The 22,534-nt window shown below is 42.0% G+C and overlaps 1 protein-coding gene across 2 annotated transcripts in view; it reads left to right on the forward strand.

Moving 5' to 3' along the window:
• Positions 1–1,797: 1,797 nt before the first annotated feature.
• sdad1 (SDA1 domain containing 1) overlaps positions 1,798–22,534 on the forward strand; it is a 92,617-nt gene continuing 71,880 nt past the window's right edge. Inside the window, exons 1-4 of one of the 2 annotated variants that reach the window (XM_078544124.1) lie at positions 1,798–1,952; positions 15,583–15,687; positions 16,254–16,352; positions 17,365–17,547. In XM_078544124.1, coding sequence (XP_078400250.1) covers positions 1,863–1,952; positions 15,583–15,687; positions 16,254–16,352; positions 17,365–17,547 — 477 coding nt within the window. In that variant the 5' untranslated portion in view covers positions 1,798–1,862. Of the gene's footprint in view, positions 1,953–12,895; positions 12,932–15,582; positions 15,688–16,253; positions 16,353–17,364; positions 17,548–22,534 lie in introns of those variants that run through there. The other variant, XM_078544126.1, reaches the window with a different exon arrangement.

Raw genomic sequence — 22,534 nt, forward strand, 5'->3', positions numbered from 1 at the left:
CATGGCCTCTGCCTTGTCACCCTCCCCCTTCAGGATGCCCTGCAGCTGTTCAGTGACTGGCACTAGGGAGGCAGCACACCATCCTGGAGTTACGTTGACGGCCACAGTGGCGCCTATCTGTTCCCCTGACTATAGAATCTCCTATTACTATTGCTCTTCCTCTCTTCCTCCCCTCCTGTACAGGGAGGCTGCTTATGGTGCCAGAAGCTTGGCTCAGCCTGCACTCCCTGGAGGAACCAGCGCCCTCATCAGCCTCCAAAATGGAATACCAATTTGCGAGTGGGATCCCAGGGGACTCCTGAACTACCTGCTTGTTTCTCTTGGACTGCCTAGTGGTCACCCATTCCCTTCCTTCCTCAAGTCCCTTCAGCTGCGGTGTGACCACCTCTCTAAACGGATGCTCCACAGTGTCCCCAGCTGCCGTTCCAGCTCTGAAACCCAAGCTTCCAGGAGCTTCAGCTGGACACACTTCCTGCACACATGCTGGTCCCGGGCACTGGAAATGTTCCTGGCTTCCCACATGGAGCACGAGGAGCACACCACGGCTTTAAGCTCTGCCACCATGACTTATCCCTTTAAATTAAACCTTTTAAATCAATTACCCTAGGGCCCTTCTTTCCTGATCCTCATTACTTCAGAATATACAAACTATAAACCACAAAAACACCTGAAACCATAAGTGATAAAAGTAGTAAATACTTACTCGACCTTACCCAATACTTAGCAGTGATTCCTTTCCCCTGTAGCCTCTACTGCTGCAGCAGGGCAAGACCACACTCTGAAGATTTAAGAAATTGGATAGCAAAGAAAAATGCAAAGAGCACCTCTTCCCCTCTGCACCAAATTCCTGCTGTGCACTAAATTGTCAATACCCACACTCACTCCCGCTGTGTCTCACTCAGGATGAGGTCTCTCCCCTACTCGTGTGTTGTTGCCTCCCAAATCTAAGTCCATCTATTCCGTGGCTACATGTTTGAACCACTCCAAGTTGGTTTCTGCCACCGCAGTACTGAAACCACCCTGACCAAGTTGCAAATGACCCTCTGTGACAGAGACCGTACTGGACTGATCTCCTTGTTTTCAACCTCCCCATAACTTTTGACACAATTGACCATACTATATCCTCCAATGTCTCTTATCCTTCTCAGTAGGATGACCCTTGTTTGATCCTACTTTCACCTGTTTGATTGGAGGCACAGCTTCTCGAGCAATGGATTTTCTTCCCCTCCCAACAATGTTACCTCCAGAGTCCCCAGGTCAATCTTAAGGTGCCCTCACCTTCTTCATGGGCATGCTGTCCCTTGGCCACATCACCAGCTGACATGGATCAGCTTCTGCATTAACACTGATGACACCTACCTCTACCACCTCTCTCCATTCCTTCCCCAGCACAATGGTATCAAGCTATTTGCCCAACATTGAATCTTGGATGAGCCACAATTTCCACTAGCTGAACATCATCAACTCTGTACCCATGCTGCTGACATTTTGTATCCTCACCGGTATTATCCTATGTTGTGTAATTCAACAATCCAAAAATTTTAAAAGGTCCCAACTGAATTCCAATCAAAGTAAAAACCAAAACAATGTTCTAACTAAAATTCCCATTGTTCATGATAATAACCAACTTTGAAAAATATCATGTTTTTATTCTTAAAAATGCAATGACAGCAAGTGAGTGCTTTGCAGCACTTGAACTGCCTCTTCAGCTTGGGGTTTTGAAATCGCTTGCTTTCGCGCTGAGCTTTCTGACCCTGGGCGGTAACCGTAGGAGGGGTTGGAACGCTGGGATGTGAGCAGCGGTGTTTCCGGTGAGAGGCCCACGTGGTTCCAGGTTCGGGATCCCAACAGTCGGTGGAACGATGTCCGCGAGGAACAACAATCGGTTGCCTAGTAACTTACCGCAGCTGCAGAACCTCATTAAAAGGGACCCGCGCTCGTACACGGAGGAGGTGAGTGACCCTGGAGCCCAAGCTCATTCCCAACTGCGGTTTTTTTTTTCGGATAAGTTTATTGCAAAGCTCTACTCGCCAGTGTGCGCGGCAGTTCATTGTAAACCCACGGTTTCCAAGTTACAATTACTGTAGCTCCAACAACGTCAACCAAAGCCGTCATTATTAAAAACTGTCAGTTGCGAGAGCAAGTTACCAATATTACCATAAAGTGATCTCCTCAATTGCAAAGCCATTTAAATCGGCGTTAGCCGTGACTCAGTTGCTCGCACTCTCGCCCCGCAATCACAGGATTCTGGATTCAAGACCCACTTGGGCACGGAAATCACGGCTGAGTCTCCAGTGCGTTACTGAGGGAGTGCTGCACGGTTCGAGGCTCCATCCTTAGGATGAGATGTTAAGCAGGATGCTAAACATCCCAACGCATTTTTTTTGAATAAGAACAGGGAAGTTCTCCCCAGTGTCCCAGCTAATATTTATTCCTCAATCAACAAACACATATTATCAGATAAATGTTTGTGAATGTTCCCTGTGTGCAAATTAGCTGCTTTGCTTCCTACATTACAACAGTGACAACACTTCAAAAAGTACTTCATTGGCTGTAAAGCATTTTGATATGAGCAGTGATCATGAAAAGTGCTATATAAATGCAAGTCCCTCCTTTCCGGTGGAATGTAATCTACTGCAAAGGTGGAGGGATGGGGTGGTGTTGGTGGGGTGAGCTGAATTCCTTGATGTTTTGGGTAGCCTGAACTCTTGTTTCAATGCTCTCAGTCCCTCTTGTATCCTGATACCTACAGGAACAGGCACCTCAAGAACTTGGCTAGAAAGGTGACATGATCTGTCACAGGATGTGAAAATGGGATTGTGAAGGGAGACTTTAGCCACCCCACATGTGCTGGGTGCATGACTGCTTTACTGATGTTATTGGTCATTGAGAGATTGCATTACAGAGCTCTCAAACTGTTTGCTACTATTCTCTCCAAATCATTTCCACAGTCCTGAAGGCCAATAATGGATGATTTTGAGTTGGATACACTTACTAGTCTGGAAACCTCTTTATCAGGAAGAGACTGATGCAGTTGTTTATGGTGTCTCCACTTACTCCAGACAGTATTCCCTGTCAGTGCCTCAGGCCCCCCAAGAGGGTCCCCAGTGCTTCCATATATCTGCTCCTTATCCAATGTTCTTTTTAGAAGTTTTATTTTATTCATTCACGGGATATGAGCTTCGCTGGTTGGGCCAGCATTTATTGCCCATCCCTAGTTGCCCTTGAGAAGGTGGTGGTGAGCTGCCTTCTTGAACCGCTGCAGTCCATGTGGTATAGGTACATCCACAGTGCTGTTAGGGAGTTCCAGGATTTTGACCCAGTGACAGTGAAGGAAGGGCGATATATTTCCAAGTCAGGATGGTGAGTGACTTGGAGGGGAACTTGCAAGTGGTGGTGTTCTCATCTATCTGCTGCCCTTGTCCTTCTAGATGGTAGTGGTTGTGGGTTTGGAAGGTGCTGTGTAAGGAGTCCTGGTGAATTCCTGCAGTGCACCTTGTAGATGGTACACACTGCTGCTACTGTGTGTTGGTGGTGGAGGGAGTGAATGTTTGTGGATGTGGTGCCAGTCAAGCAGGCTACTTTGTCCTGGACGGTGTCAAGCTTCTTGAGTGTTGGGGGAGCTGCACTCATTCAGGCAAGTGAGGAGTATTTCGTCACACTCCTGACTTGTGCCTTGTAGATGACGGACAGGCTTTGGGGCATCAGGAGGTGAGTTACTTGTCACAGGATTCCTAGCCTTCGACCTGCTCTTGTAGCCAAGATATTTATATGGCTAGTCCAGTTCAGCTTCTGACCAATGGTAACCCCCAGGATGTTGATAGTGGGGGATTCAGTGATGGTAATGCCATTGAACATCAAGAGGCAATGGTTAGATTCTCTCTTGTTGGAGATGGTCATTGCCTGGCACTTGTGTGATGCAAATGTTTCTTGCCACTTGTCAGTCCAAGCCTGAATATTGTCCAGGTCTTGCTGCATTTGGGCATGGACTGCTTTAGTCTCTGAGGAGTCACGAATGGTGCTGAACATTGTGCAATCATCACCGAACATCCCCACTTCTGACCTTATGATGGAAGGAAAGTCATCGTGAAACAACTGAAAATGGTTGGGCCGAGGACACTACGCTGAGGGACTCCTGCAGTGTTGTCCTGGAGCTGAGAAGACTAACCTCCAACAATCACAACCATCTTCCTTTGTGCTAAGTACAACACCAACCAGTGGAGCATTTTCCCCCTGATTCCCAGTAACTCCAGTTTTGCTTGGGCTCCTTGATGCACACTTGGTCAAATGCGGCCTTGATATCAAGGGCAGTCACTCTCACCTCACCTCGGGAGTTCAGCTCTTTTGTCCATGTTTAAACCAAAGCTGTAATGAGGCCAGGAGCTGAGTTGCCCTGGCGGAACCCAAACTGGGTGTCAGTGAGCAGGGTATTGCTAAGCAAGTGCTGCTTGATAGCACTGTTGATGACCCCTTTTGTAAAGAACATATCTTTTTATTTCTGTTGGACTGTGGATTAAAATTACAATGGCTGCAGTTTGAAAGACATCTCTCTGGAACAATGTGAAGGATATATACAATTTTGCTGTTCTGGAACAGAGCGTGCCATGAAAGACAGGATGATGCCGAGGAGGAGTCCGGTCTAATGGGGAACTGCTTGGCAACAACATTTTAATTGGCTCATGACCAGGGTTTGTTTGTGAGCAGTGTAGCAGAGAGAAAAAGCTCCTAGCCTGAAAAGAGAAAAGACCAAAAACCCCTTTCTCCAGTGGGCATAAGGTTCCAGTAATTCTACAATAAAAGCTAGCTGTTTTTTTTCCTCATATCTCTATAACCTGCTCTCTGAAAAACCCTTTTCAAGAGGAAAAGGGGAAAATCACCATTAAAGGCATTGAAAACCAAGTGTGCAACCAATGAACTAAAGACTGAGAGTGCTGGGAAGATCACCTTGTGTCATCAACAAAGAACTGAAAGGAATTTGGAAGACATCGATCAAAATGGACCCTTTGAATCCTGTACTCCGGAATTGGTGCTATTGAACTGTTTTATCCCATCCTTTAAAACCCAAGTTTTTGTGTGTACCTTATGTATCTTGTATGTGTGTGCGTATAGGGATTTAAGAAGGGGTGGGGTTTAGGTTATAGAGTTAGCAGTTCATATTTCTTTCTTTTGCCACTGGTTAAAATCAATTTGTTCAATAAACAGTTATTTACTTATTAAGTTCACAAACCTGGTGTTCATATTCTATTGATCTAAATTAAACAATTAGGTGGTTTGATCAAACTTTTCACATTTGTTGCAGCTCGGGGAGCAGTGGGGCTTGATATAGCAGCGCACCATCTCCAGTGAGTCGTGACACCTTCCATTACTTTATTGATGATGGAGTGTAGACTGATGGGGCGGTAATTGGCTGGGTTGGATTTGTCCTGCTTTTTGTGTACAGGACATACCTGGGCAACTTTTCACATAGACGGGTAGATGCCAGTGTTGTAGCCGTACTGGAACAGCTTGGCTAGGGGCGCGGCAAGTTCTGGAGCACAAACCTTCAGTACTATTGCCGGAATATTGTCCGGGCCCATAGCCTTGGCAGCAACCAGTGCTTTCCATGGAGTGAATCGAACTGGCTGAAGACTGGCATCTGTGATACTGGGGAGCTGCGTAGGAGTCCAAGATGGATCATCCACTCGGCACTTCTGGCTGGAGATTGTAGCAAGTGCATCAGCCTTGTCTTTTGCACTGAAGTGCTGGGCTCCTCCATCATTGACGATGGGGATATCTATGGAGCCTCCTCCTCCAATGAATTGTTTAATTGTCCACCACTATTCACGACTGGATGTGGCAGGACTGCAGAGCTTAGATCTGATCCGTTGGTTGTGGGATCGCTTAGCTCTGTCAATCACTTGCTGCTTATGCTGTTTGGCACACATGCAGTCCTGTTTTATAGCTTCACCATGTTGACACCTCATTTTTAGGTATGCCTGGTGCTGCTCTTGGCATGCCCTCCTGCACTCTTCATTGAACCAAGGTTGATCCCCTGGCTTGATGGTAATGATAGAGTGGGGTATATGCTGGGCCATGAAGTTACAGATTGTATTTGAGTGCAATCCTGCTGCTGCTGATGGCCCACAGTGCCTCATGGATGCCCAGTTGCTAGATCTGTTTGAGATATATCCCATTTAGCACAATGATAGTGCCACACAACACGATGGAGGATATCCTCAATGTGAAGGTGGGACTTCACCTCCACAAGGACTGTGCGGTGGTCACTCCATGATACTGTCATGGACAGATGCATCTACGGCAGGCAGGTTGGTGAGCATGAGCTTAAGTATGTTTTTCCCTCTTGGTTCCCTCACCACCTGCCGCAGACACAGTGTAGCAGCTACGTCCTTTAGGACTCAGCCAGCTCGGTCAGTAGTGGTGTTTCCGAGCCACTCTTGGTGATGGACATTGAAGTCCCCCACCCAGAGTAAATTCTGCGTCCTTGCCACCCTCAGTGCTTCCTCCAAGTGGTGTTCAACATGGAGGAGCACTGATTCATCATTGGTTTTTGGTAATTAGCAGGAGGTTTCCTTGCCCATGTTTGATGCCATGAGACTTCATGGGGTATGGAGTCGATGTTGAGGACTCCCAGGGTAACTCCCTCCCGACTATAAACCACTGTACCACCATCTCTGCAGCAGGGATGGTGATGGTGGTGTCTAGAACATTATCTGTAAGATATGATTCAGTGAGGATGACTAGTCTGTGAGGTAGCTCTGCCCCAGATGTTAGTAAAGAGGACTTTGCAGGGTCGGCAGGGCTACAATTGCCGTTGTCGTTTCATATGCCTAGGTTGATGTCGGGTGGTCCGTCCGGTTTCATTTCTTTTTTGAGACTTTGTAGTGGTTTGATGCAACTGAATGGCTTGCTAGGCCATTTCAGAGGGCATTTAATAATCACATGTAGGCCAGACCAGGTAAGGATGGCAGATTCCCTTCTCTAAAGGACATTAGTGAACCAGATAGATTTTTACGACAGTGGTTTCATTGTCATCATTAGACTTTTAATTCCAGATTTTTGTTGATTTCAAATTCTAACCCTGGGTCTCCAGATTACTAGTCCAGCGATAATACCACAATGCCATCACATGTCCTTTAAGATGAGAGTCCACAGCTCGGCAGTCAGGAGCTGGCTTCACCAGAGCCTTTTCTCCTTGTGGTCAGATCCCACTTTCATCTCGGATTATTCCAGCACCCTCATGTCTTGGGTCTCATCCAGTGAAAATCCTCATTGGAACGCTCTACAGTGTTTGCAGGGAGAATTTATTTGGGTGGTTGATTTAAAAAGGGGTGAATGATATAACTGAAGATATGGTTGCTTGGGTAATTTGGAAGCCCACATCCCTCTTTGTTCTATGTCTTTCGTGATACATCGTTTTATATTATCTAGATGGAAAAAATGAAGAACTGTTATAACATTAGGTGGTTATGACGATCATTCCTCTGCACCTGTTAAACGGTGCCCAATTTTGTTGCTTGCTTGCATTCCAAACCATTATACAGTAAAACTGCTGAAAGTCCAGACAAACACATAACTGCCACAGACCCTCCCAACATCCCCAGTTCTAACAGATTTGACTGTATGATTCCTCAGAATTTTCAAACCTTGTGAGAGGGAAGAGATCTTGTGTCGGGGGAACGACCACCTGTTACCAGAGGGTTCTGGGTCATTTGCTCTTGTCAGAGAGAAGAGGACATGAGTATATCAATAAAGGCTGGCTCAAACAACTGTTGTTTTCCCCATCCCCATCTGCCAACAAGTCAGGGTGTATTAACACCCTGCTTTTTGTGTGCTCCCTCACCCATCTCCACCACTGGTGTGTCTGAGGGGTTGTGGGCTACATTAGGACAATCTTCACACTACTTGGTACTTAAAGTGATCTGATATGTATGTCAGATGTGGCTTAATTGGTAGCACTCTTGCCTCGATTCCCAAAGTTCTGGGTTCAAGACCGACTGCAGGGCATTAGCACAAAAAGCAAGGCTGTCACTGCAGTGCAGTACTGAGGGAGCATTGCATTGTTGAAGGTGCCATCTTTCAGATGACACATTAAATCAAGGCCGCGTGTATGCTCTCGGATGGATGTAAAAGATCCCGTGACACTATTTCGCAGAAGAGCAGGGGAACTATTCCTGGAGTCCTGGTCAATATTATCCCTTAGTCAAAATCACAAAGCAGATTATCTGGTCATTATCACATTTCTGTTTGTGGAAGTTTACTGTGTGCAAATTGGCTGCCACATTTTCCACACTGCAACAGTGACTATGCTCAAAAAAAACCTTATTGACCATAAAGTGCTTTGACACATCTGGTGGTCCTGAAAAGTGCTATATAAATGCACTATTTTTTAATCTCGCCATTCATGATAAGGTCAGTGCTGCAAGTTCACGACAGGTGGAAGTCCCTTCCAGCCTCAATTAGGGTGGCACAAGGATGCCTTCAGAAGTTTGGATGTACAGACTGTAGCCACGTGTGACCTTGAAGCACTGACAATGCAACCTTTGTAGCCTAGACAATTTGATTCTATTCATGCCATCTATTTCTTATTTCCTGGCTTGTCCTGTTTGAAATTTGTGGGCCTCAAGTTTAGCGAAGGCTGTTACCCCATTTTTGTATAAAACTGAAAGTAAAACACCAGGGTCTATTCATTTCAGCAACTTACGAATATATGAAATAGGAGCAGAAGTAGGCCATTCGGCCCCTTGAGCCTGCTCCGCCATTCAATAAGATCATGGCTGATCTGTTTGTGCTTTGAGTTCCACATTCCCATCTACCTCCGATAACCTTTGATTCCCTTGCCTAACAAAAATCTGTCTACCTCTGCCTTAAAAATACTCAATGATCCCGACTCCAGCACCTTCGGAGGCAGTGTTCCAAAGTTGCATAACTCTCTGAGAGAGAGAATTTCTCCTGATCTCCGTCCTAAAAGGGCAACACCTAATTTTAAAACAGTGCCCTTTAGTTCTGGACTCACTCACCAGAAGAAACATTCTTTCCATGTCCACCTTGTCAATACCGTTCAGGATCTTATATACTTAAATCAGGTCACCCCTCGCTGTTCTAAATTCCAGTGGAAACAAGCCCAGCCTGACTAATCTTTCCTCATAAGACAAACTGCTCATTCCAGGTATCAATCCAGTAAACCACCTCAGAAACGCCTCCAATGCATTTACATCCTCCCTTAAATAAGGAGACCAAAAACTGCACGTAATATTTCAGATGTGGTCTCATCAATGCTTTGTATAACTGAAGCATAATATCCTTACATTTATGTTCAATTCTTCTCGTAATAAAGAATAGCATTCTATTAGCCTTAATTACTTGCTGTATCTGCATGCTAACTTTTTGAGACTCATGCACGAGAACACCTAGATCCCTCTGCACCTCGGAATTCTGCAGTCATTCTTCTTTTAAGTAATACTCTGCTTTTTTTTATTCTTCCTGCCAAAGTGAACAACTTCAAATTTTCCCACATTATACTCCACCTACCAGATTTTTTCCACTCACTCAGCCTATCTATTTCCTTCTGCAACCTCCTTACGTCCTCTTCACAACATACTTTCCTTCCTATCTTTGTGTCATCTGCAAATTTAACTACTATGCCTTTGCTCCCCTCATCCAAGCCATTGATATAAATTGTAAAAAGTTGAGGCCCCAGAACAGACCCCTGTGGCACTCCATTCGTCACATCCTCCCAATCAGAAAAAGACCCATTTATGCATACTCTTTGTTTGCTGCTAGCAAGCCAATCTTCTTTCCATGCTAATATGTTACTACCTACACCATGAGCTTTTATTTTCCGTAGTAACCTTTGATGTGGCACCTTATCAAAAGCCTTCTGGAAATCCAAGTACAACACGTCTACAGGCTCCCCTTTATCCACTGCGCATGTTACTCCTTCAAAGAACTCCAGTAAATTGGTTAAACATGATTTCCCTTTCACAAAACCATGCTGCCTCGTCCCGATTACCTTGAGTTTCTCTAAGTGCCCAGCTATAACCTTCTTAATGATCAATTTTAATAACTTCCCCACAAGACGTCAAGCTAATTGGCCTATAGTTCCCTGTTTTCTGCCTCCCTTGAAGTGAGGGGTTATATTTGCTACTTTCCAATCTGATGGAACCTTTCCAGAATCTAGCAAATTTTGGAAAATTAACACCAACGCACCTACTACCTCATTAGCCACCTCTTTTAAGACCCTAGGATGTAGTCCACAGGACCTGGAGACATGTCAGCCCGTAGCCCTGTCAGTTTGTTCAGTACCACTTCCCTAGTGAATTGTAAGTTCACCTAGACCCTTTCTCCCTTCCACCTCTTGATTTACAGCTATTACTGGAATATATTTTATATCCTCTGAAGACAGAAGCAAAATATTTGTTCACTTCATCCGCCATTTCCTTATCCACGATTAACTCTCCATTCTCACTCTGTAGAAGACCAACACTCACTTTACTTACTCTTTTCCTTTTTAAATACCTGTAGAAGCTCTTGCTATCCGTTTTTTTATTTCTAGCTAGCTTCCTTTCATACTCTAATTTCTTTCTCCTAATTAATCTTTTAGTCATTCTCTGCCGTTCTTTATATTCTGCCCAATCATCTGACCTGCCACTCATCTTTGCGCAGTTATATGCTTTTTTTCTTAAGTTTGGTGCTTTCCTTAACTTCTTTAGTTAACCACAGATGGTGGGTCCTGCCCCTAGATTTTTTCTTTATAGTAGGAAAGTACTTATTCTGCGTATTCTGAAAAATTCCCTTAAATGCCTGCCACTGCCTTTCTATTAATCTATTCCCTATCCTAGTATCCCAGTTCACTTCAGCTAGCTCAGCTTTCATGCCCACTTAGTTGCCCTTATTTAAGTTTAAAATACTAGCCTTATACCCACACTTCTCTCTTTCAAACTGGATGTAAAATTCAATGATATTGTGGTTGCTGCTACTTAGGGGTGCCTTCTCTCTGAGGTTATTAATTAATCCTGTCACATTACACAATACCAAGTCTAATATAACCTGTCTGGTTGGTTCCAGAACGTGCTTTTTTTTTTAAAAAACTATCTCAAAAGCATTCTATGAACTCCTCATCCAGGCTATCATTGTTAGTGTGATTTTTCCAGTTTATATGTAGATTAAAACCACCCAAGATTATTGCTGTTCCTTTCTCACAAGCACCCAATATTTCTTCTTGAATACTTTGTCCTACAATGTGGTTACTGTTAGCGGACCTGTAGACCACTCCCACTGGTCACTTTTTTCCTCTACTATTCCTCATCTCCACCCAAACTGGTTCTACATCCTGATCTCCTGAACCAAGGCCATCTCTAAATATTGCACCAATGCCATCCTTGATTAACAGTGCTACCCTCCACCTTTACCTCGCTTCCTATTCTTCTTGAATATCAATATTCAGGATCCAATCCTTGTCATCCTGCAGCCATGTCACCATAATGGCTATCAGGTCATATTTACTTCATTCACTTTGTTATGAATGCTTCGTGCATTTAGATACAGAGCCTCAAGAAAAAGGACTGGCATTTATTTAGTATCTTTCACAATCTCAGGTGTCATAATTGGCTATAAGTGCTTTAAGTATTTTCTGAAGCATAGTTACTATTGTAAAGTAATGGTGCAATTTGTACACCGCCAGCCCCCAACAACACATGACCAAATAATTTGTTCTACGGTAATTTTGGTTGAGAGCTAAATATTGGCCAGGATATTGGGAGAACCCCCCTGCCCTTTTATAAGCAGTACTATGAAATCTTTAACAGCCACCTGAGAGAGTTAATATCTCATCTGAAACACCACCTCCAACAGTGCAGCACGCCCTCAGTACAGCATGAAAGTATCAGTTGGATCGTGTACTCAAATCTGTGCATATCTCTAACTCTCAATTTGTGGCCTTTGAATAATCTATGTACTGCAAGATTTAATTGACCTGCCTCCTTTCAAACACCTTATTAAAAACTCTGCCAGTTCTAAAGAGAAGCGTAATCCCTCAATATCTCTCATTATCCCTCAATGCTTCCTGTATCTTAGAATCTCAGAGTCACATCCAGGGACTGAAGGTATCCATAATTCTAAACTGTACTGAAGTGATGAAAAACTATTCATATTGTTTTTAATAGACTAAATAACTTCCCAGCTGTAATTCAGCTGCACAAAACACTGTTTAGAGCACACCTGGAGTCTGGGTATTACACCTTAGGAAGGATATTTTGACCTCAGGGGAGCTGGGGGTGGGTGGTGTACAGTGTAGATAGATATAAATACCAGAATGATATTTGGACACCAAGGGTTAAATTAAGAAGAGAGCTGACACAAATTTGGGTTGTATTCCCTGAACTTTAGATGGTTGAGGGATTTGATCGAAGTTTTCAAGATTTGAAGGGGGACCAGATAGGGTAGATAGAGTAAAACTATTTCGCCTGGTTAGAGAGTCTCGAATTGGAGGCCGTAGTCTAAAAATTTGTGCCAGACCTTTCAGGAATGAAATTAGGAAACATTTCCACACATAAAGGGTGGTAGAAGTTTGGAACTCTACTCCAAATGGTAATTGATGCCAGATCAATTGTTAATTTTAAATCTGAGATTGATAGAATTTTTGTTACCCGCAAGTGTTAAGTGACATGGGGAAAAGGGAGATATATGGAGTTGGGTCACAGGTCAGCCATGATCCCATTGAACGGTGGAACAGATTCCAGGAGCAAAATGTCCTTCTCCTGTTCCTATACAGCACGTAGTAAATTGGAGAATACAATTACTCCCTTATTTGTCTCTGCTTTTTGTGTTTCTGTTTTTCTGCCTTTCCTTTAGTTATCTCTTCCTTTCTCCTTTCCTTTTGAGTAGGCAGTGTAGCAGGGAAAAGAGCCACCAACAATTCCAAGTTGCATTTGAGGTGAGGGTTGTAGAGAAAATGTGGTTCACAGTGGCACTCTTCCTAACAACACCGCCTCCTCCATTAACTATCTAACTCTCCACTCCCATCATGTCCCGATACCCCTTCATCGCCTTACTGACTCATTACTATCCATAATTCTCCCACTTTGAACTATCTGCTCAGCCTCTGTTTATTGTCATCTCCTTTGCTGTCATTTATCTCATCATTAACCCTCAGTGCCAATCTGCACCCATCAAGTACGGGTAGCGAGATGTCAGAGTTCCACTTGCACTCGATCAGTTTTCCTCCTATCCTTCCAGCCATCTGTTTCCCTACCAGCTGTTTGGTTTGCTTTTGAAATGCAACTTGTTTGAAATCAAATCTAATTACAGTGAGGAAGGAAAATATCTGCTTGCATTGCTTTCCTTTCATTTGCATTTTTCTTTGGTGTTTGTGTCTCTGTCTCTTCCCTTCAGTTGAATAGAATCTTACAACACAGCCATTCAGCCTGTTGTACTTTTTGAAAGAGCTGTCCAATTTGGCCCCATAATCCTGCAAATGAGTTCTCTTGAAATACATGTCCAATTGCCTTTTGAAAGTTCTGAAGGAATCTGATTCTGCCACCTTTTTTAAATGGACGAATTATTGGGGGAGCCTAACGAAATTAGAATTGATCTCGCAGGTGTAGGTGATTCACTATGATTTTTTTTACACTATCAACAGAACATGGCGAGAGCTAATACTTTGGCTTAAAAATTCAACTTTTTTGGAAATTGAAGTACCATTAAATGAAGAAACAGTTACATTTTCCTGTCTTCCCCACACCATAATATTTTACAAAACACAAAACAAAATCTACAATAGGTATCTTATTTTTCCCTTATACCAATTTTACCTGAGTAAAGATTTTGAAATTCGTCCTCTTGCTTTTCAAATAATTTTGTACAATTTCTGAGTAGAAACTGCTTGATGCTCACAATGTTCTATCAGTATAAACCGACTGGCACTGATGCAGTCTGAAAAATCAAATCCAGACTTGCACCAAGTCCCATTCCCTATCACCCTTGTGCTTGCTGACCTACATTGATTCCCGGTCCGGAAATGCCTTGAATTTAAAATTCTTATCCTTGTTCTCAAATCCTTCCACAGCCTCGCCCCCTCCGTTTCTCTGTAATCTCCTTCAGCCCCACAATCCTCCAAGATATCTGTGCTGTTCCAAGTCTGGCGTCTTGAGGCATCTCCAATCTCTCACCATTGGCGACCGTGCCATGGCCCTGAGCTCTGGAATTCCCTCTCTAAAACTCTTCATTTCTCTCCTGCTTTAAGATGCTCTTTAAAACCTACCTCTTTGACCAAGCTTTTGGTCACCTGCCCTAATATCTCTTTAATGGGGTTCAGTGTGAAATTTAGTTTGACACTGCTGTGAAGTGCCTTAGGAAGATTTATTACATTAAAGGCAAGCTGTTGTAGCTAAACAGCACATGTTCAGACTGCAAAATCCAAATGCAGCTCAAAGTCACAGCTTTGGACAAAAATATCAAATCCAAGTTCAAGCTTTAAGGGCTTTAAGTAAAAACTTTAATGAAGCTATTAAAAGAGAAATGTTCTATGCTTTTTCTTTCCCTAAACAAATTATGCTGGAATATAGTTCCAGTAGCAATGAATAACTGATTTTCATTAACATAAAGGCAAAACACTGCGGACGCTGGAAATCTGAATCTTTCTCTCCGCAGATGCTGTCAACTGAGTTTTTCCAGCATTTATTGTTTTTGTAACTACTTTTCATTGTTTGCTATGGGAGAGATCATTACAGGGGGAGTAGTGGTAATGTCGCTGGACTAGTAATCCAGAAGCCCATGTTCTGGGAACAAGTGTTCAAAGCCCACCACGGCAGCTGGTGGAATTTGAATTCAAGCAATAACCTGGATTTGGAAAGCTAGTTTCAGTACTGGTGACCATGAAAATGTTGTTGGTTGTCATAAAAACCCATCTGGTTCACTAAAGTCCTTAGGGAAGGAAATCTGCTGTCCTCACCTGGTCTTGCCTACATGTGACTCCAGACCCACAGCAATGTGGTTGACTCATAACTGCCCTCTGAAATGGTGTGGCAAGCCATTTAGTTCAAGGGCAATTAGGGGTGGGCAACAAATGCAGGCCTTGTCAGTGATGCCCACACCCCATGAAAGAATAAAGACAGAAAAACAGTAAAGCCCAATCCCACCCTCCGATTTACAAAGATGCAGTTATGAGCAGCAATGTGGATTGTCAATCCAGAATGATTGTGGAAAATTCAGTTGATATAGTTCACAATTAAATGATTCATTTTGCAATTTTATGGATTTTTTATTAACTCTTATTTTAGACATTAGAAATTCCAGTTACAAATGGCAGTTTAAATAAAAAATCAAAACATTTGAGTGATTTATGGGAACCTGATGACTAGACTGTGCAATCACAGGGTCATATACACTAACAATAAAATAGCAGAGTTTGTATGTCACAAAGTGTGATACTCTTAACATTGAAAATAGCTGTCATAACACTGCCTTGTGGGAGGAATTGGCATGGCAGTTATTTATAAAGCTTTTTCACTTGTACTGAATGCAATATCAAACTTGTTTGTTAATGATTTAAATTGTCCTTATAAGACTTTTTCTTTTTCCCTACAGTTCACACAGCAGTTTCATCACTACCAGTCTAATGTACGGATTTTCAAGCTACAGCCGGACAAGCCAAGTAAAGAGCTTTCTGAACTGGTGATGTTTCTGGCACAAGTAAGTTTATCTGCATTGTTAACAGGGAACTGTCTGCATGAAATTTATGTAGGATTAAGAACAGCGTGAGCATATTCTTTCTTGTGAAGGTTGAATAGAACCCTTGTACAGGGATAAAACTTCACTGTTACACTACAGTACCTCTAACTTTAAAGATTTGAATCAAACTTTGTATGCATTTGTCATTAATGGAGATGTTTCTTTTCCTCAAGAATTTGCATTCAATTTCTATTACTGTTTCAAGGAAATCACTGAGGATGATTTGAGGGAGTTATTTGTATTTTGACCATTTTCTCTGCCCGCTGCAGCATTGACTCCTTGCATGGGACAGTTTGATGAATGCCAATGTCTTGTCCAACTGTCTAATATTCACCCCCAAATCCCCCTGTCTGTACTTCCAGCTAGAATTCCTGGATAGCAATCGGAAGTGAGAATTTTAGATCCTCTTACCAATGGGTATTAAGGCTATAATAGCAGCCCTGCTGCCATCCTGTGAAATTGTAAAATACTTCATATTGCTCACTATAGAAAGTGATTGCATGTCTTCTTTTCATTTTTTTCCACAGGTTGCTCATTGTTACCCAACAGAGCTAGCTAACTTTGCCCAGGAATTGAAAGACCTCCTTTTCTCTCATCACACAGTTCTGGACCCAGACCTGCGAATGGTAAACTATTTTGATATAAATTATTCATCATGAGTTTTTATTCTTTTTGACTGGTGAATAATTGGTCCCCTTTTGCTCTGTGTGACACCAAAGTAAATTCCCCTTTGTAAGATGTTTTCTAACTATTGTTGGGAGGGCAGCAATCATTCATTGTGCAGGAGATGTGTAATGTAGAGGACAAGCAAGCAATACGTGTTATTTATTTATGTATATTTAGGTAGTCAGGATTTTAGTTATTCTAAAATGAGTTTATGTTTAAAACCATGGATATCTTGGGTACATACACTGCTTTCGGGTGTTGACCAGATAGTGCAGTTTGAGGAAAATAGTCCAGTACTTAATTATTATTTAATTAAAAAATATATTTACAGCAAATTAGAATTAAAATATAAAGAATTTTACTAAAGAACAATTTTAATTTTAAAAAAATTGATTATATATCCATATTTAATGTTGCAAATCCTTGAATTATACTTAGAATTTCAAGTTTGAATATTTATTGAAAGCTGTACTGTTGAGGTCACGTTGTTAGTATTGGGATCAGATAGCCTGCCTTGTTAACTATTATTTGCTGACATAAGGCTTTAATGGTCTGATGTACTGTATCTGCAGAATGACCAGGGATGGGGTCTGGAATTTATGGCCACAATTCTCCACATAACGGGAGAGAAATTCAACTTCTGGAGCAGTGTGAACTAGACAGTAGTGAATCAGCAACCTGTTTTAACTGCCCGGTTACTGCTGAAGTTGAACACCGCCCCCCCAGTGAGTTTTATACAGCTGGATTGGAGAAATACAGCAGCTTCCTGTTGCTTTCTCAGAGGATAGTTAGCCACCCTTGCATGCCTATTTCCTATTAGGACACTTTTCTACTTTCTTGGCTGGAGGTGGTGATGTAGAAAGAACCCATGAAAAAAGATCAAAAGCACCAAATTCCTTACTCACTTGTTTAATGTTTTGCTGTAGTCTTTATCTTAGTGTATTAACTTTGTTTTGTTGAAATCTTGTTTAGACGTTTTGTAAAGCTTTGATTTTGTTGAGAAATAAGAACCTCCTGAATCCTACGAGTTTGCTGGAACTGTTCTTTGAACTCCTGAGATGTCGTGACAAACTTCTGCGAAAGACTCTCTACATGCATATTGTGACTGATATTAAGAATATCAACGCCAAACACAAAAACAACAAAGTGAACACAGTGAGTAACTTTAAAAGAACTTTATAAACCAGGATCCGTATTAAGGCTCAATTTCCAATTTATTTAGGACAAGGGAATAGTTTTGTAGTGAATTCCCTCATTCATAGACTACGTATAAGTGTTACATTTAGGCAGATGTCATGTTAAATGGTGGTTGTCTTGAATTAAGCACTTGAAAATCATCTTAAAAGATTGGAGCACATTGTATGATAATATGGGAATATTGCTTAAGTTGTGACAGTCAATCATACTAGAAAACCTTATGAATAAGATTCCATGCGAGTATTTCACTTCCCTGCACCCCTCCAAGAATTGAATTGTGCAGTGTGATTTACATATTTGTGACTCTCAGTAATTTAACTCGCATGTCCCTGCAAACCATTGTCTGAATCAGATGTATCACAATTGATTTATCAGTATTCATCTTCAAATAGCAAATGTTAAAAAGAAAAATCCAAAGCCCTCAAATTGTATTATAAAATTAAAATGCTGGTAACATAACTCTGTGAACTTTCCTGTCAGAATTGTAGAAACCTTACAGCAAGCACCACTAGCAATTAGCTGGAATTTGCCAATTACCTGAAAAAGGCCAAGGATCTTTGAATATGATAATGCCCCTTTTATGTTACAGCAGAAGTGTTCTATTCCCCAGCCTGTAGGCCAAATCCTGCCCTGCTTCTCAATTTTAACCAGCCTGCAGGCTTTGCCTCTTGACCCTCAAACAGCTTACCAGCCAAGGAAATTTGAAAAAAACACAGATAACTTTGCTGGCAATCTCAGCAAGAGTGCACCAGGTTACCATCTGCTTACCCTTCTGTACGGATTCTAGATTCCTGAGGCAGACAATGACTGAAGGAGAGTAGCACCGTGATGATTGGAGGAGCAAAGTCCTGCCGTTCGCAGGGGTTATGTTCTTGGAAAAGCTCACAAACAGCAAATTCGCAAAGGGCGAACATATTTTATAATGGGAGTCAATTAGATAGGTTCCAACCATAAAACGCAAAAAAAAAACAATTTTTAAAATAAATATAAAGATGCCCTGCTGTTTAATAAAATAAATATGTATTAGTCACACTTAACCTTATTAAAAGGTTCTCCAACAGAATGTGATAAGCTTGGGGGTGAAGTTGGTGGAGGTTTATTTGAAGGTGGAGGGAGTGGGTGAGGTGGCTGATATAGATTTTTAAGGAAATTTTATTGTTAACTGCTTTACCTTTTGCTTTTCAATCTTGTAAAGTTCTCGGTAAGGAGCAATAGCAGTGTCAATCACTCCACAAAAGACAATGCTTCTTTCCATGTTTGTGTCACAGCCTGTCGCCTGTTTTTTCAATTCTTCAGCTTTTTCTTATGAGGTTTGCATTCACCTTAGGTGTAAATTGAGCCTTAGGCTCTTCTTCCTCCTCTTTACATTTACTTGATTTCATCAGTACCACCCCTTCTTCTGTAGAGAGTTCCTCTTGATGACACTGAAGCAACTCCTCCACTTCATCTGTGGCCAGGTCTTCAAATCCTTCTCCTCCAACTTTGTTTTGCCAACTCAACAATCTTGGTCACTTCAGCATCCACATAGGGGAACCCTGTGAAATCATTCACAGCCTCAGATCAAACTTTTTTCCAGCAGGCATTTATGGTTGATCGTCTAAACTCATCCCATGCGTCCTTAATTATCCCTATTAATATAAGGATGTTGAATTCCTTCCAGCAATCACGGACAGTGGTTGAAGGGTTTATTTCCATAATATTGAGAATGTGGCTGAAACTTTTCTGGGCGTAGTAAGCTTTGAAGATTACAATGATCCCTTGGTCCATTGGCTGGATGAATGAGGTCGTATTTGGGGGTACAAACAAAATTTCAGCATCTGAATGGCTGCCTGCAAGAGAGGGTGGATGTCCTCGAGCATTATCAAGGATAAGCAGGACTTTTTTTTTATTCTTTCATGGGATGTGGGTGTCGCTGGCTAGGCCAGCAGCATTTAATTGCCCTTGAGAAGGTGATGGTGAGTTGCCTTCTTGAACTGCTGCAGTCCATGCCCTTGAAGCATGAGTTCTTTATCCTCAAATAAGTCCTGACCTCATTCAGAAAGGAATTTGCAAAACAGTCTTCAAAACACTGCTGCTGTAACCCGAGCGCCATTGTAACCCAGGCGCCGCTGTAAGCCTTCAAAAAAACTGGTAGATGAGATTTAATTTTTCCTTTGAGAGCTCGAGGGTTTTCTACCTATAAACCAGCATTGGTTTACATTTAAAACCAGTCACGTTGACAAAAGTAAGAGCATTAGCCTGTCCTTTGCAGCTTTAAAACCAGGTTTTGTCCTTTTTTCTTTGGATACGTAAGTGCTAATTGGCATTTTCTTCTAGAACAGGCCAGTTTCGTCCCTGTTAAAGACCTGCTCTACGTGGTACCCTCTCACCTCAATGCATTTTGCAGTACCCTGAGAAACACTCCTGCAGCTGCATGGCCAGCTGATGCAGTCCCCTCCCCCCCCCATCAACTTCACATTATCAAAACACTTTTTAAAGTGATCAAACCACCCTGTGCTGGCTGAGAATCCTCTTCATCACCAGTAGCACCAGCACTACTTTCTTTACTACTTTTTATGTACTGGTACAATTCAAACCGCTTATTTCTAATAATTGGGCCATTAACTGGGATTTTTTTTTTGTTGATGGTGCCCTACTCGCAGATTAACTAACTTCTCCATTTCTTTCAAATGTGGATCTTTCCTATTTACAAAAGTTAACCTGATAGCACCACTAACAGAAACATTAATACTGGCCCTTATTTGTCTTCAGGCTGCCTAATGTACCTAATTGTAGATTCATTAACACGGTACTCCCTGGCCAACATGGTAGCACTAGCGTTGTTTTTCAGCCTATCTAATATTGTCACTTTTTCGGCAAATGTCGTCACTCTACTAGGACATTTACCGCTTGGTTAAGATTCACTCATTTTTCAATAATGGTGACTTAAAGATTACCTAGATACTGTACGGTACTGTAGACACAAATGAAATCATGACAGCTATACCACATGCAAACACTCCTGTAAGCAACATGACAGATGACGCACATGCAGTGTGCACCTTCCAGTCCAGGAAATACGTCATGTACACCTTCCTTACCGTACTTTTATTCAAACCCATTTAGGAGCTTTTTCTATCTTAAGACATTTTCTCCAACTTTTCTTCTAGTTATTTTTCTCTTCGAACAGCAGATAAATGAACATTGGACTCACGGTCGGCGAAATGGTGTAATAATGTTTTGCATGAATAAGCAAATTCACAATTGGCGAAGAGTGAAAGGTGAGGCTGTATGCATTCCAAGCCAGACCCGTCTTGTGCTGAAAGCTGGAGGTGTTGGCTATACTCTTAATAATTCTCACAGCTACACTCGCAGATTTCTCACAAATGAGAACTTTTTCTTATAAGACTCACCCTGTGTCACTTGCTTATTATCCTGCTGGGACTAGTGGTGGGAAGTTCAGTTTGAGAGCGAGAAACTTGAGTCCCACACTAGTGTTCTGGAGTTAAACAAAGGTAACTACATTGGTATGAGGGCAGATTTGGCCCTAGTGGACTGGGCAGGAAGACTACAAGGTAGGACAGTTGATGAACAGTGGCAGATATTTAAGGAGATATTCAATTTTTCCCAAGTAAAATATACACCAATGAAGAAGAAAGATGGTAAGAGGGGGAAAAGGCATCCATGGCTAAGCAAAGAAGTTAAAGATGACTTAAAGGCAAAAACTAAGGCATACCAAATTGCAAAGGTCAGTGGCAGGCTGGAAGATTGGGAAACTTCTAAAGATCAACAAAGAGTTACTTAAAAAATAATAAAAAGAGAAAAGGTAAATTATTAAAGAAAACTAATGCAAAATGGTAAAAACTGATAGCAAAAGCTTCTACAAGTTTAGAAAAGGAAAGAGAGTAGCTGAAGTGAATGTTGGTCCCTTGGAGGACAAGACTGGGGAGTTAATAGTGGGGAACGCTGAAATGGCAGTGATGCTTAATCAATATTTTGCCTCAGTTTTTACAGTGGAGGACACGAGTGCCGCCCCAATAGTAACAGGTAGTGCAGAGGATATAGAGAAGGAGGAACATGGAACAATCACCATCACTAGAGAAAAAGTACTGAGCAAACTATTGGGATTGAAGGGTGACAAGTCCCCAGGATCTGATGGCCTATATCCTAGGGTCTTAAAGGAAGTGGCAGCGGAGATAGTGGATGTATTCGCTATAATATTCCAAAATTCCATGGACTCTGGAAAGGTTCCAATGGATTGGAAAAATGCTAATATAATGCCCTGATTCAAAAAGCAGGGGAGGCAGAAAGTAGGAAACTATAGACCAGTTAGTTTAACGTCTGTCGTTGGGAAATTGTTGGAATCTATTATTAAGGAAGTAGTAATGGGGCATTTGGAAAGTCAAAATGCAATCCATCAGAGTCAGCATGGTTTTATGATGAGTAAATTGTGTTTGACGAATTTGCTAGAGTTCTTTGAAGATGTGACAAGCAAAGTGGATAATGGGGATCCTGTAGATGTAGTATATCTGGACTTCCAGAAGGCCTTTGATAAGGTGCCATACAAAAGATTAATACACAAGATAAGATCACACAGAGTTAGAGGTAATAAAGCTTGGATAGAGGATTGGCTAACCAACAGAAAGCAGAGAGTCGGGATAAATGGGTCTTTTTCTGGATGGCAAGCTGTAACTAGTGGGGTGCCACAGGATTTGGTCCTTGGGCCCCACCTATTTACAATCTATATTAATGACTTGGATTCAGGGATAGAAGGCACTATAGCTAAATTTGTAGATGACACCAAAATAGGTGGGAAAATAAGTTGCAATGAAGAAATAAGAAATTTACAAATGGAAATGGATAGGCTAGGTGAATTGGCCAAAATTTGGCAGATGGAGTTTAACGTGGATAAGTGTGAGGTTATCCATTTTGGTCAGAAGAATAAAAAGGTGACTTATTATTTAAA

Source organism: Cetorhinus maximus, chromosome 1 (genome assembly GCF_964194155.1).
Source record: "Cetorhinus maximus chromosome 1, sCetMax3.hap1.1, whole genome shotgun sequence".
Taxonomy (NCBI): Eukaryota; Metazoa; Chordata; class Chondrichthyes; order Lamniformes; family Cetorhinidae; genus Cetorhinus; species Cetorhinus maximus.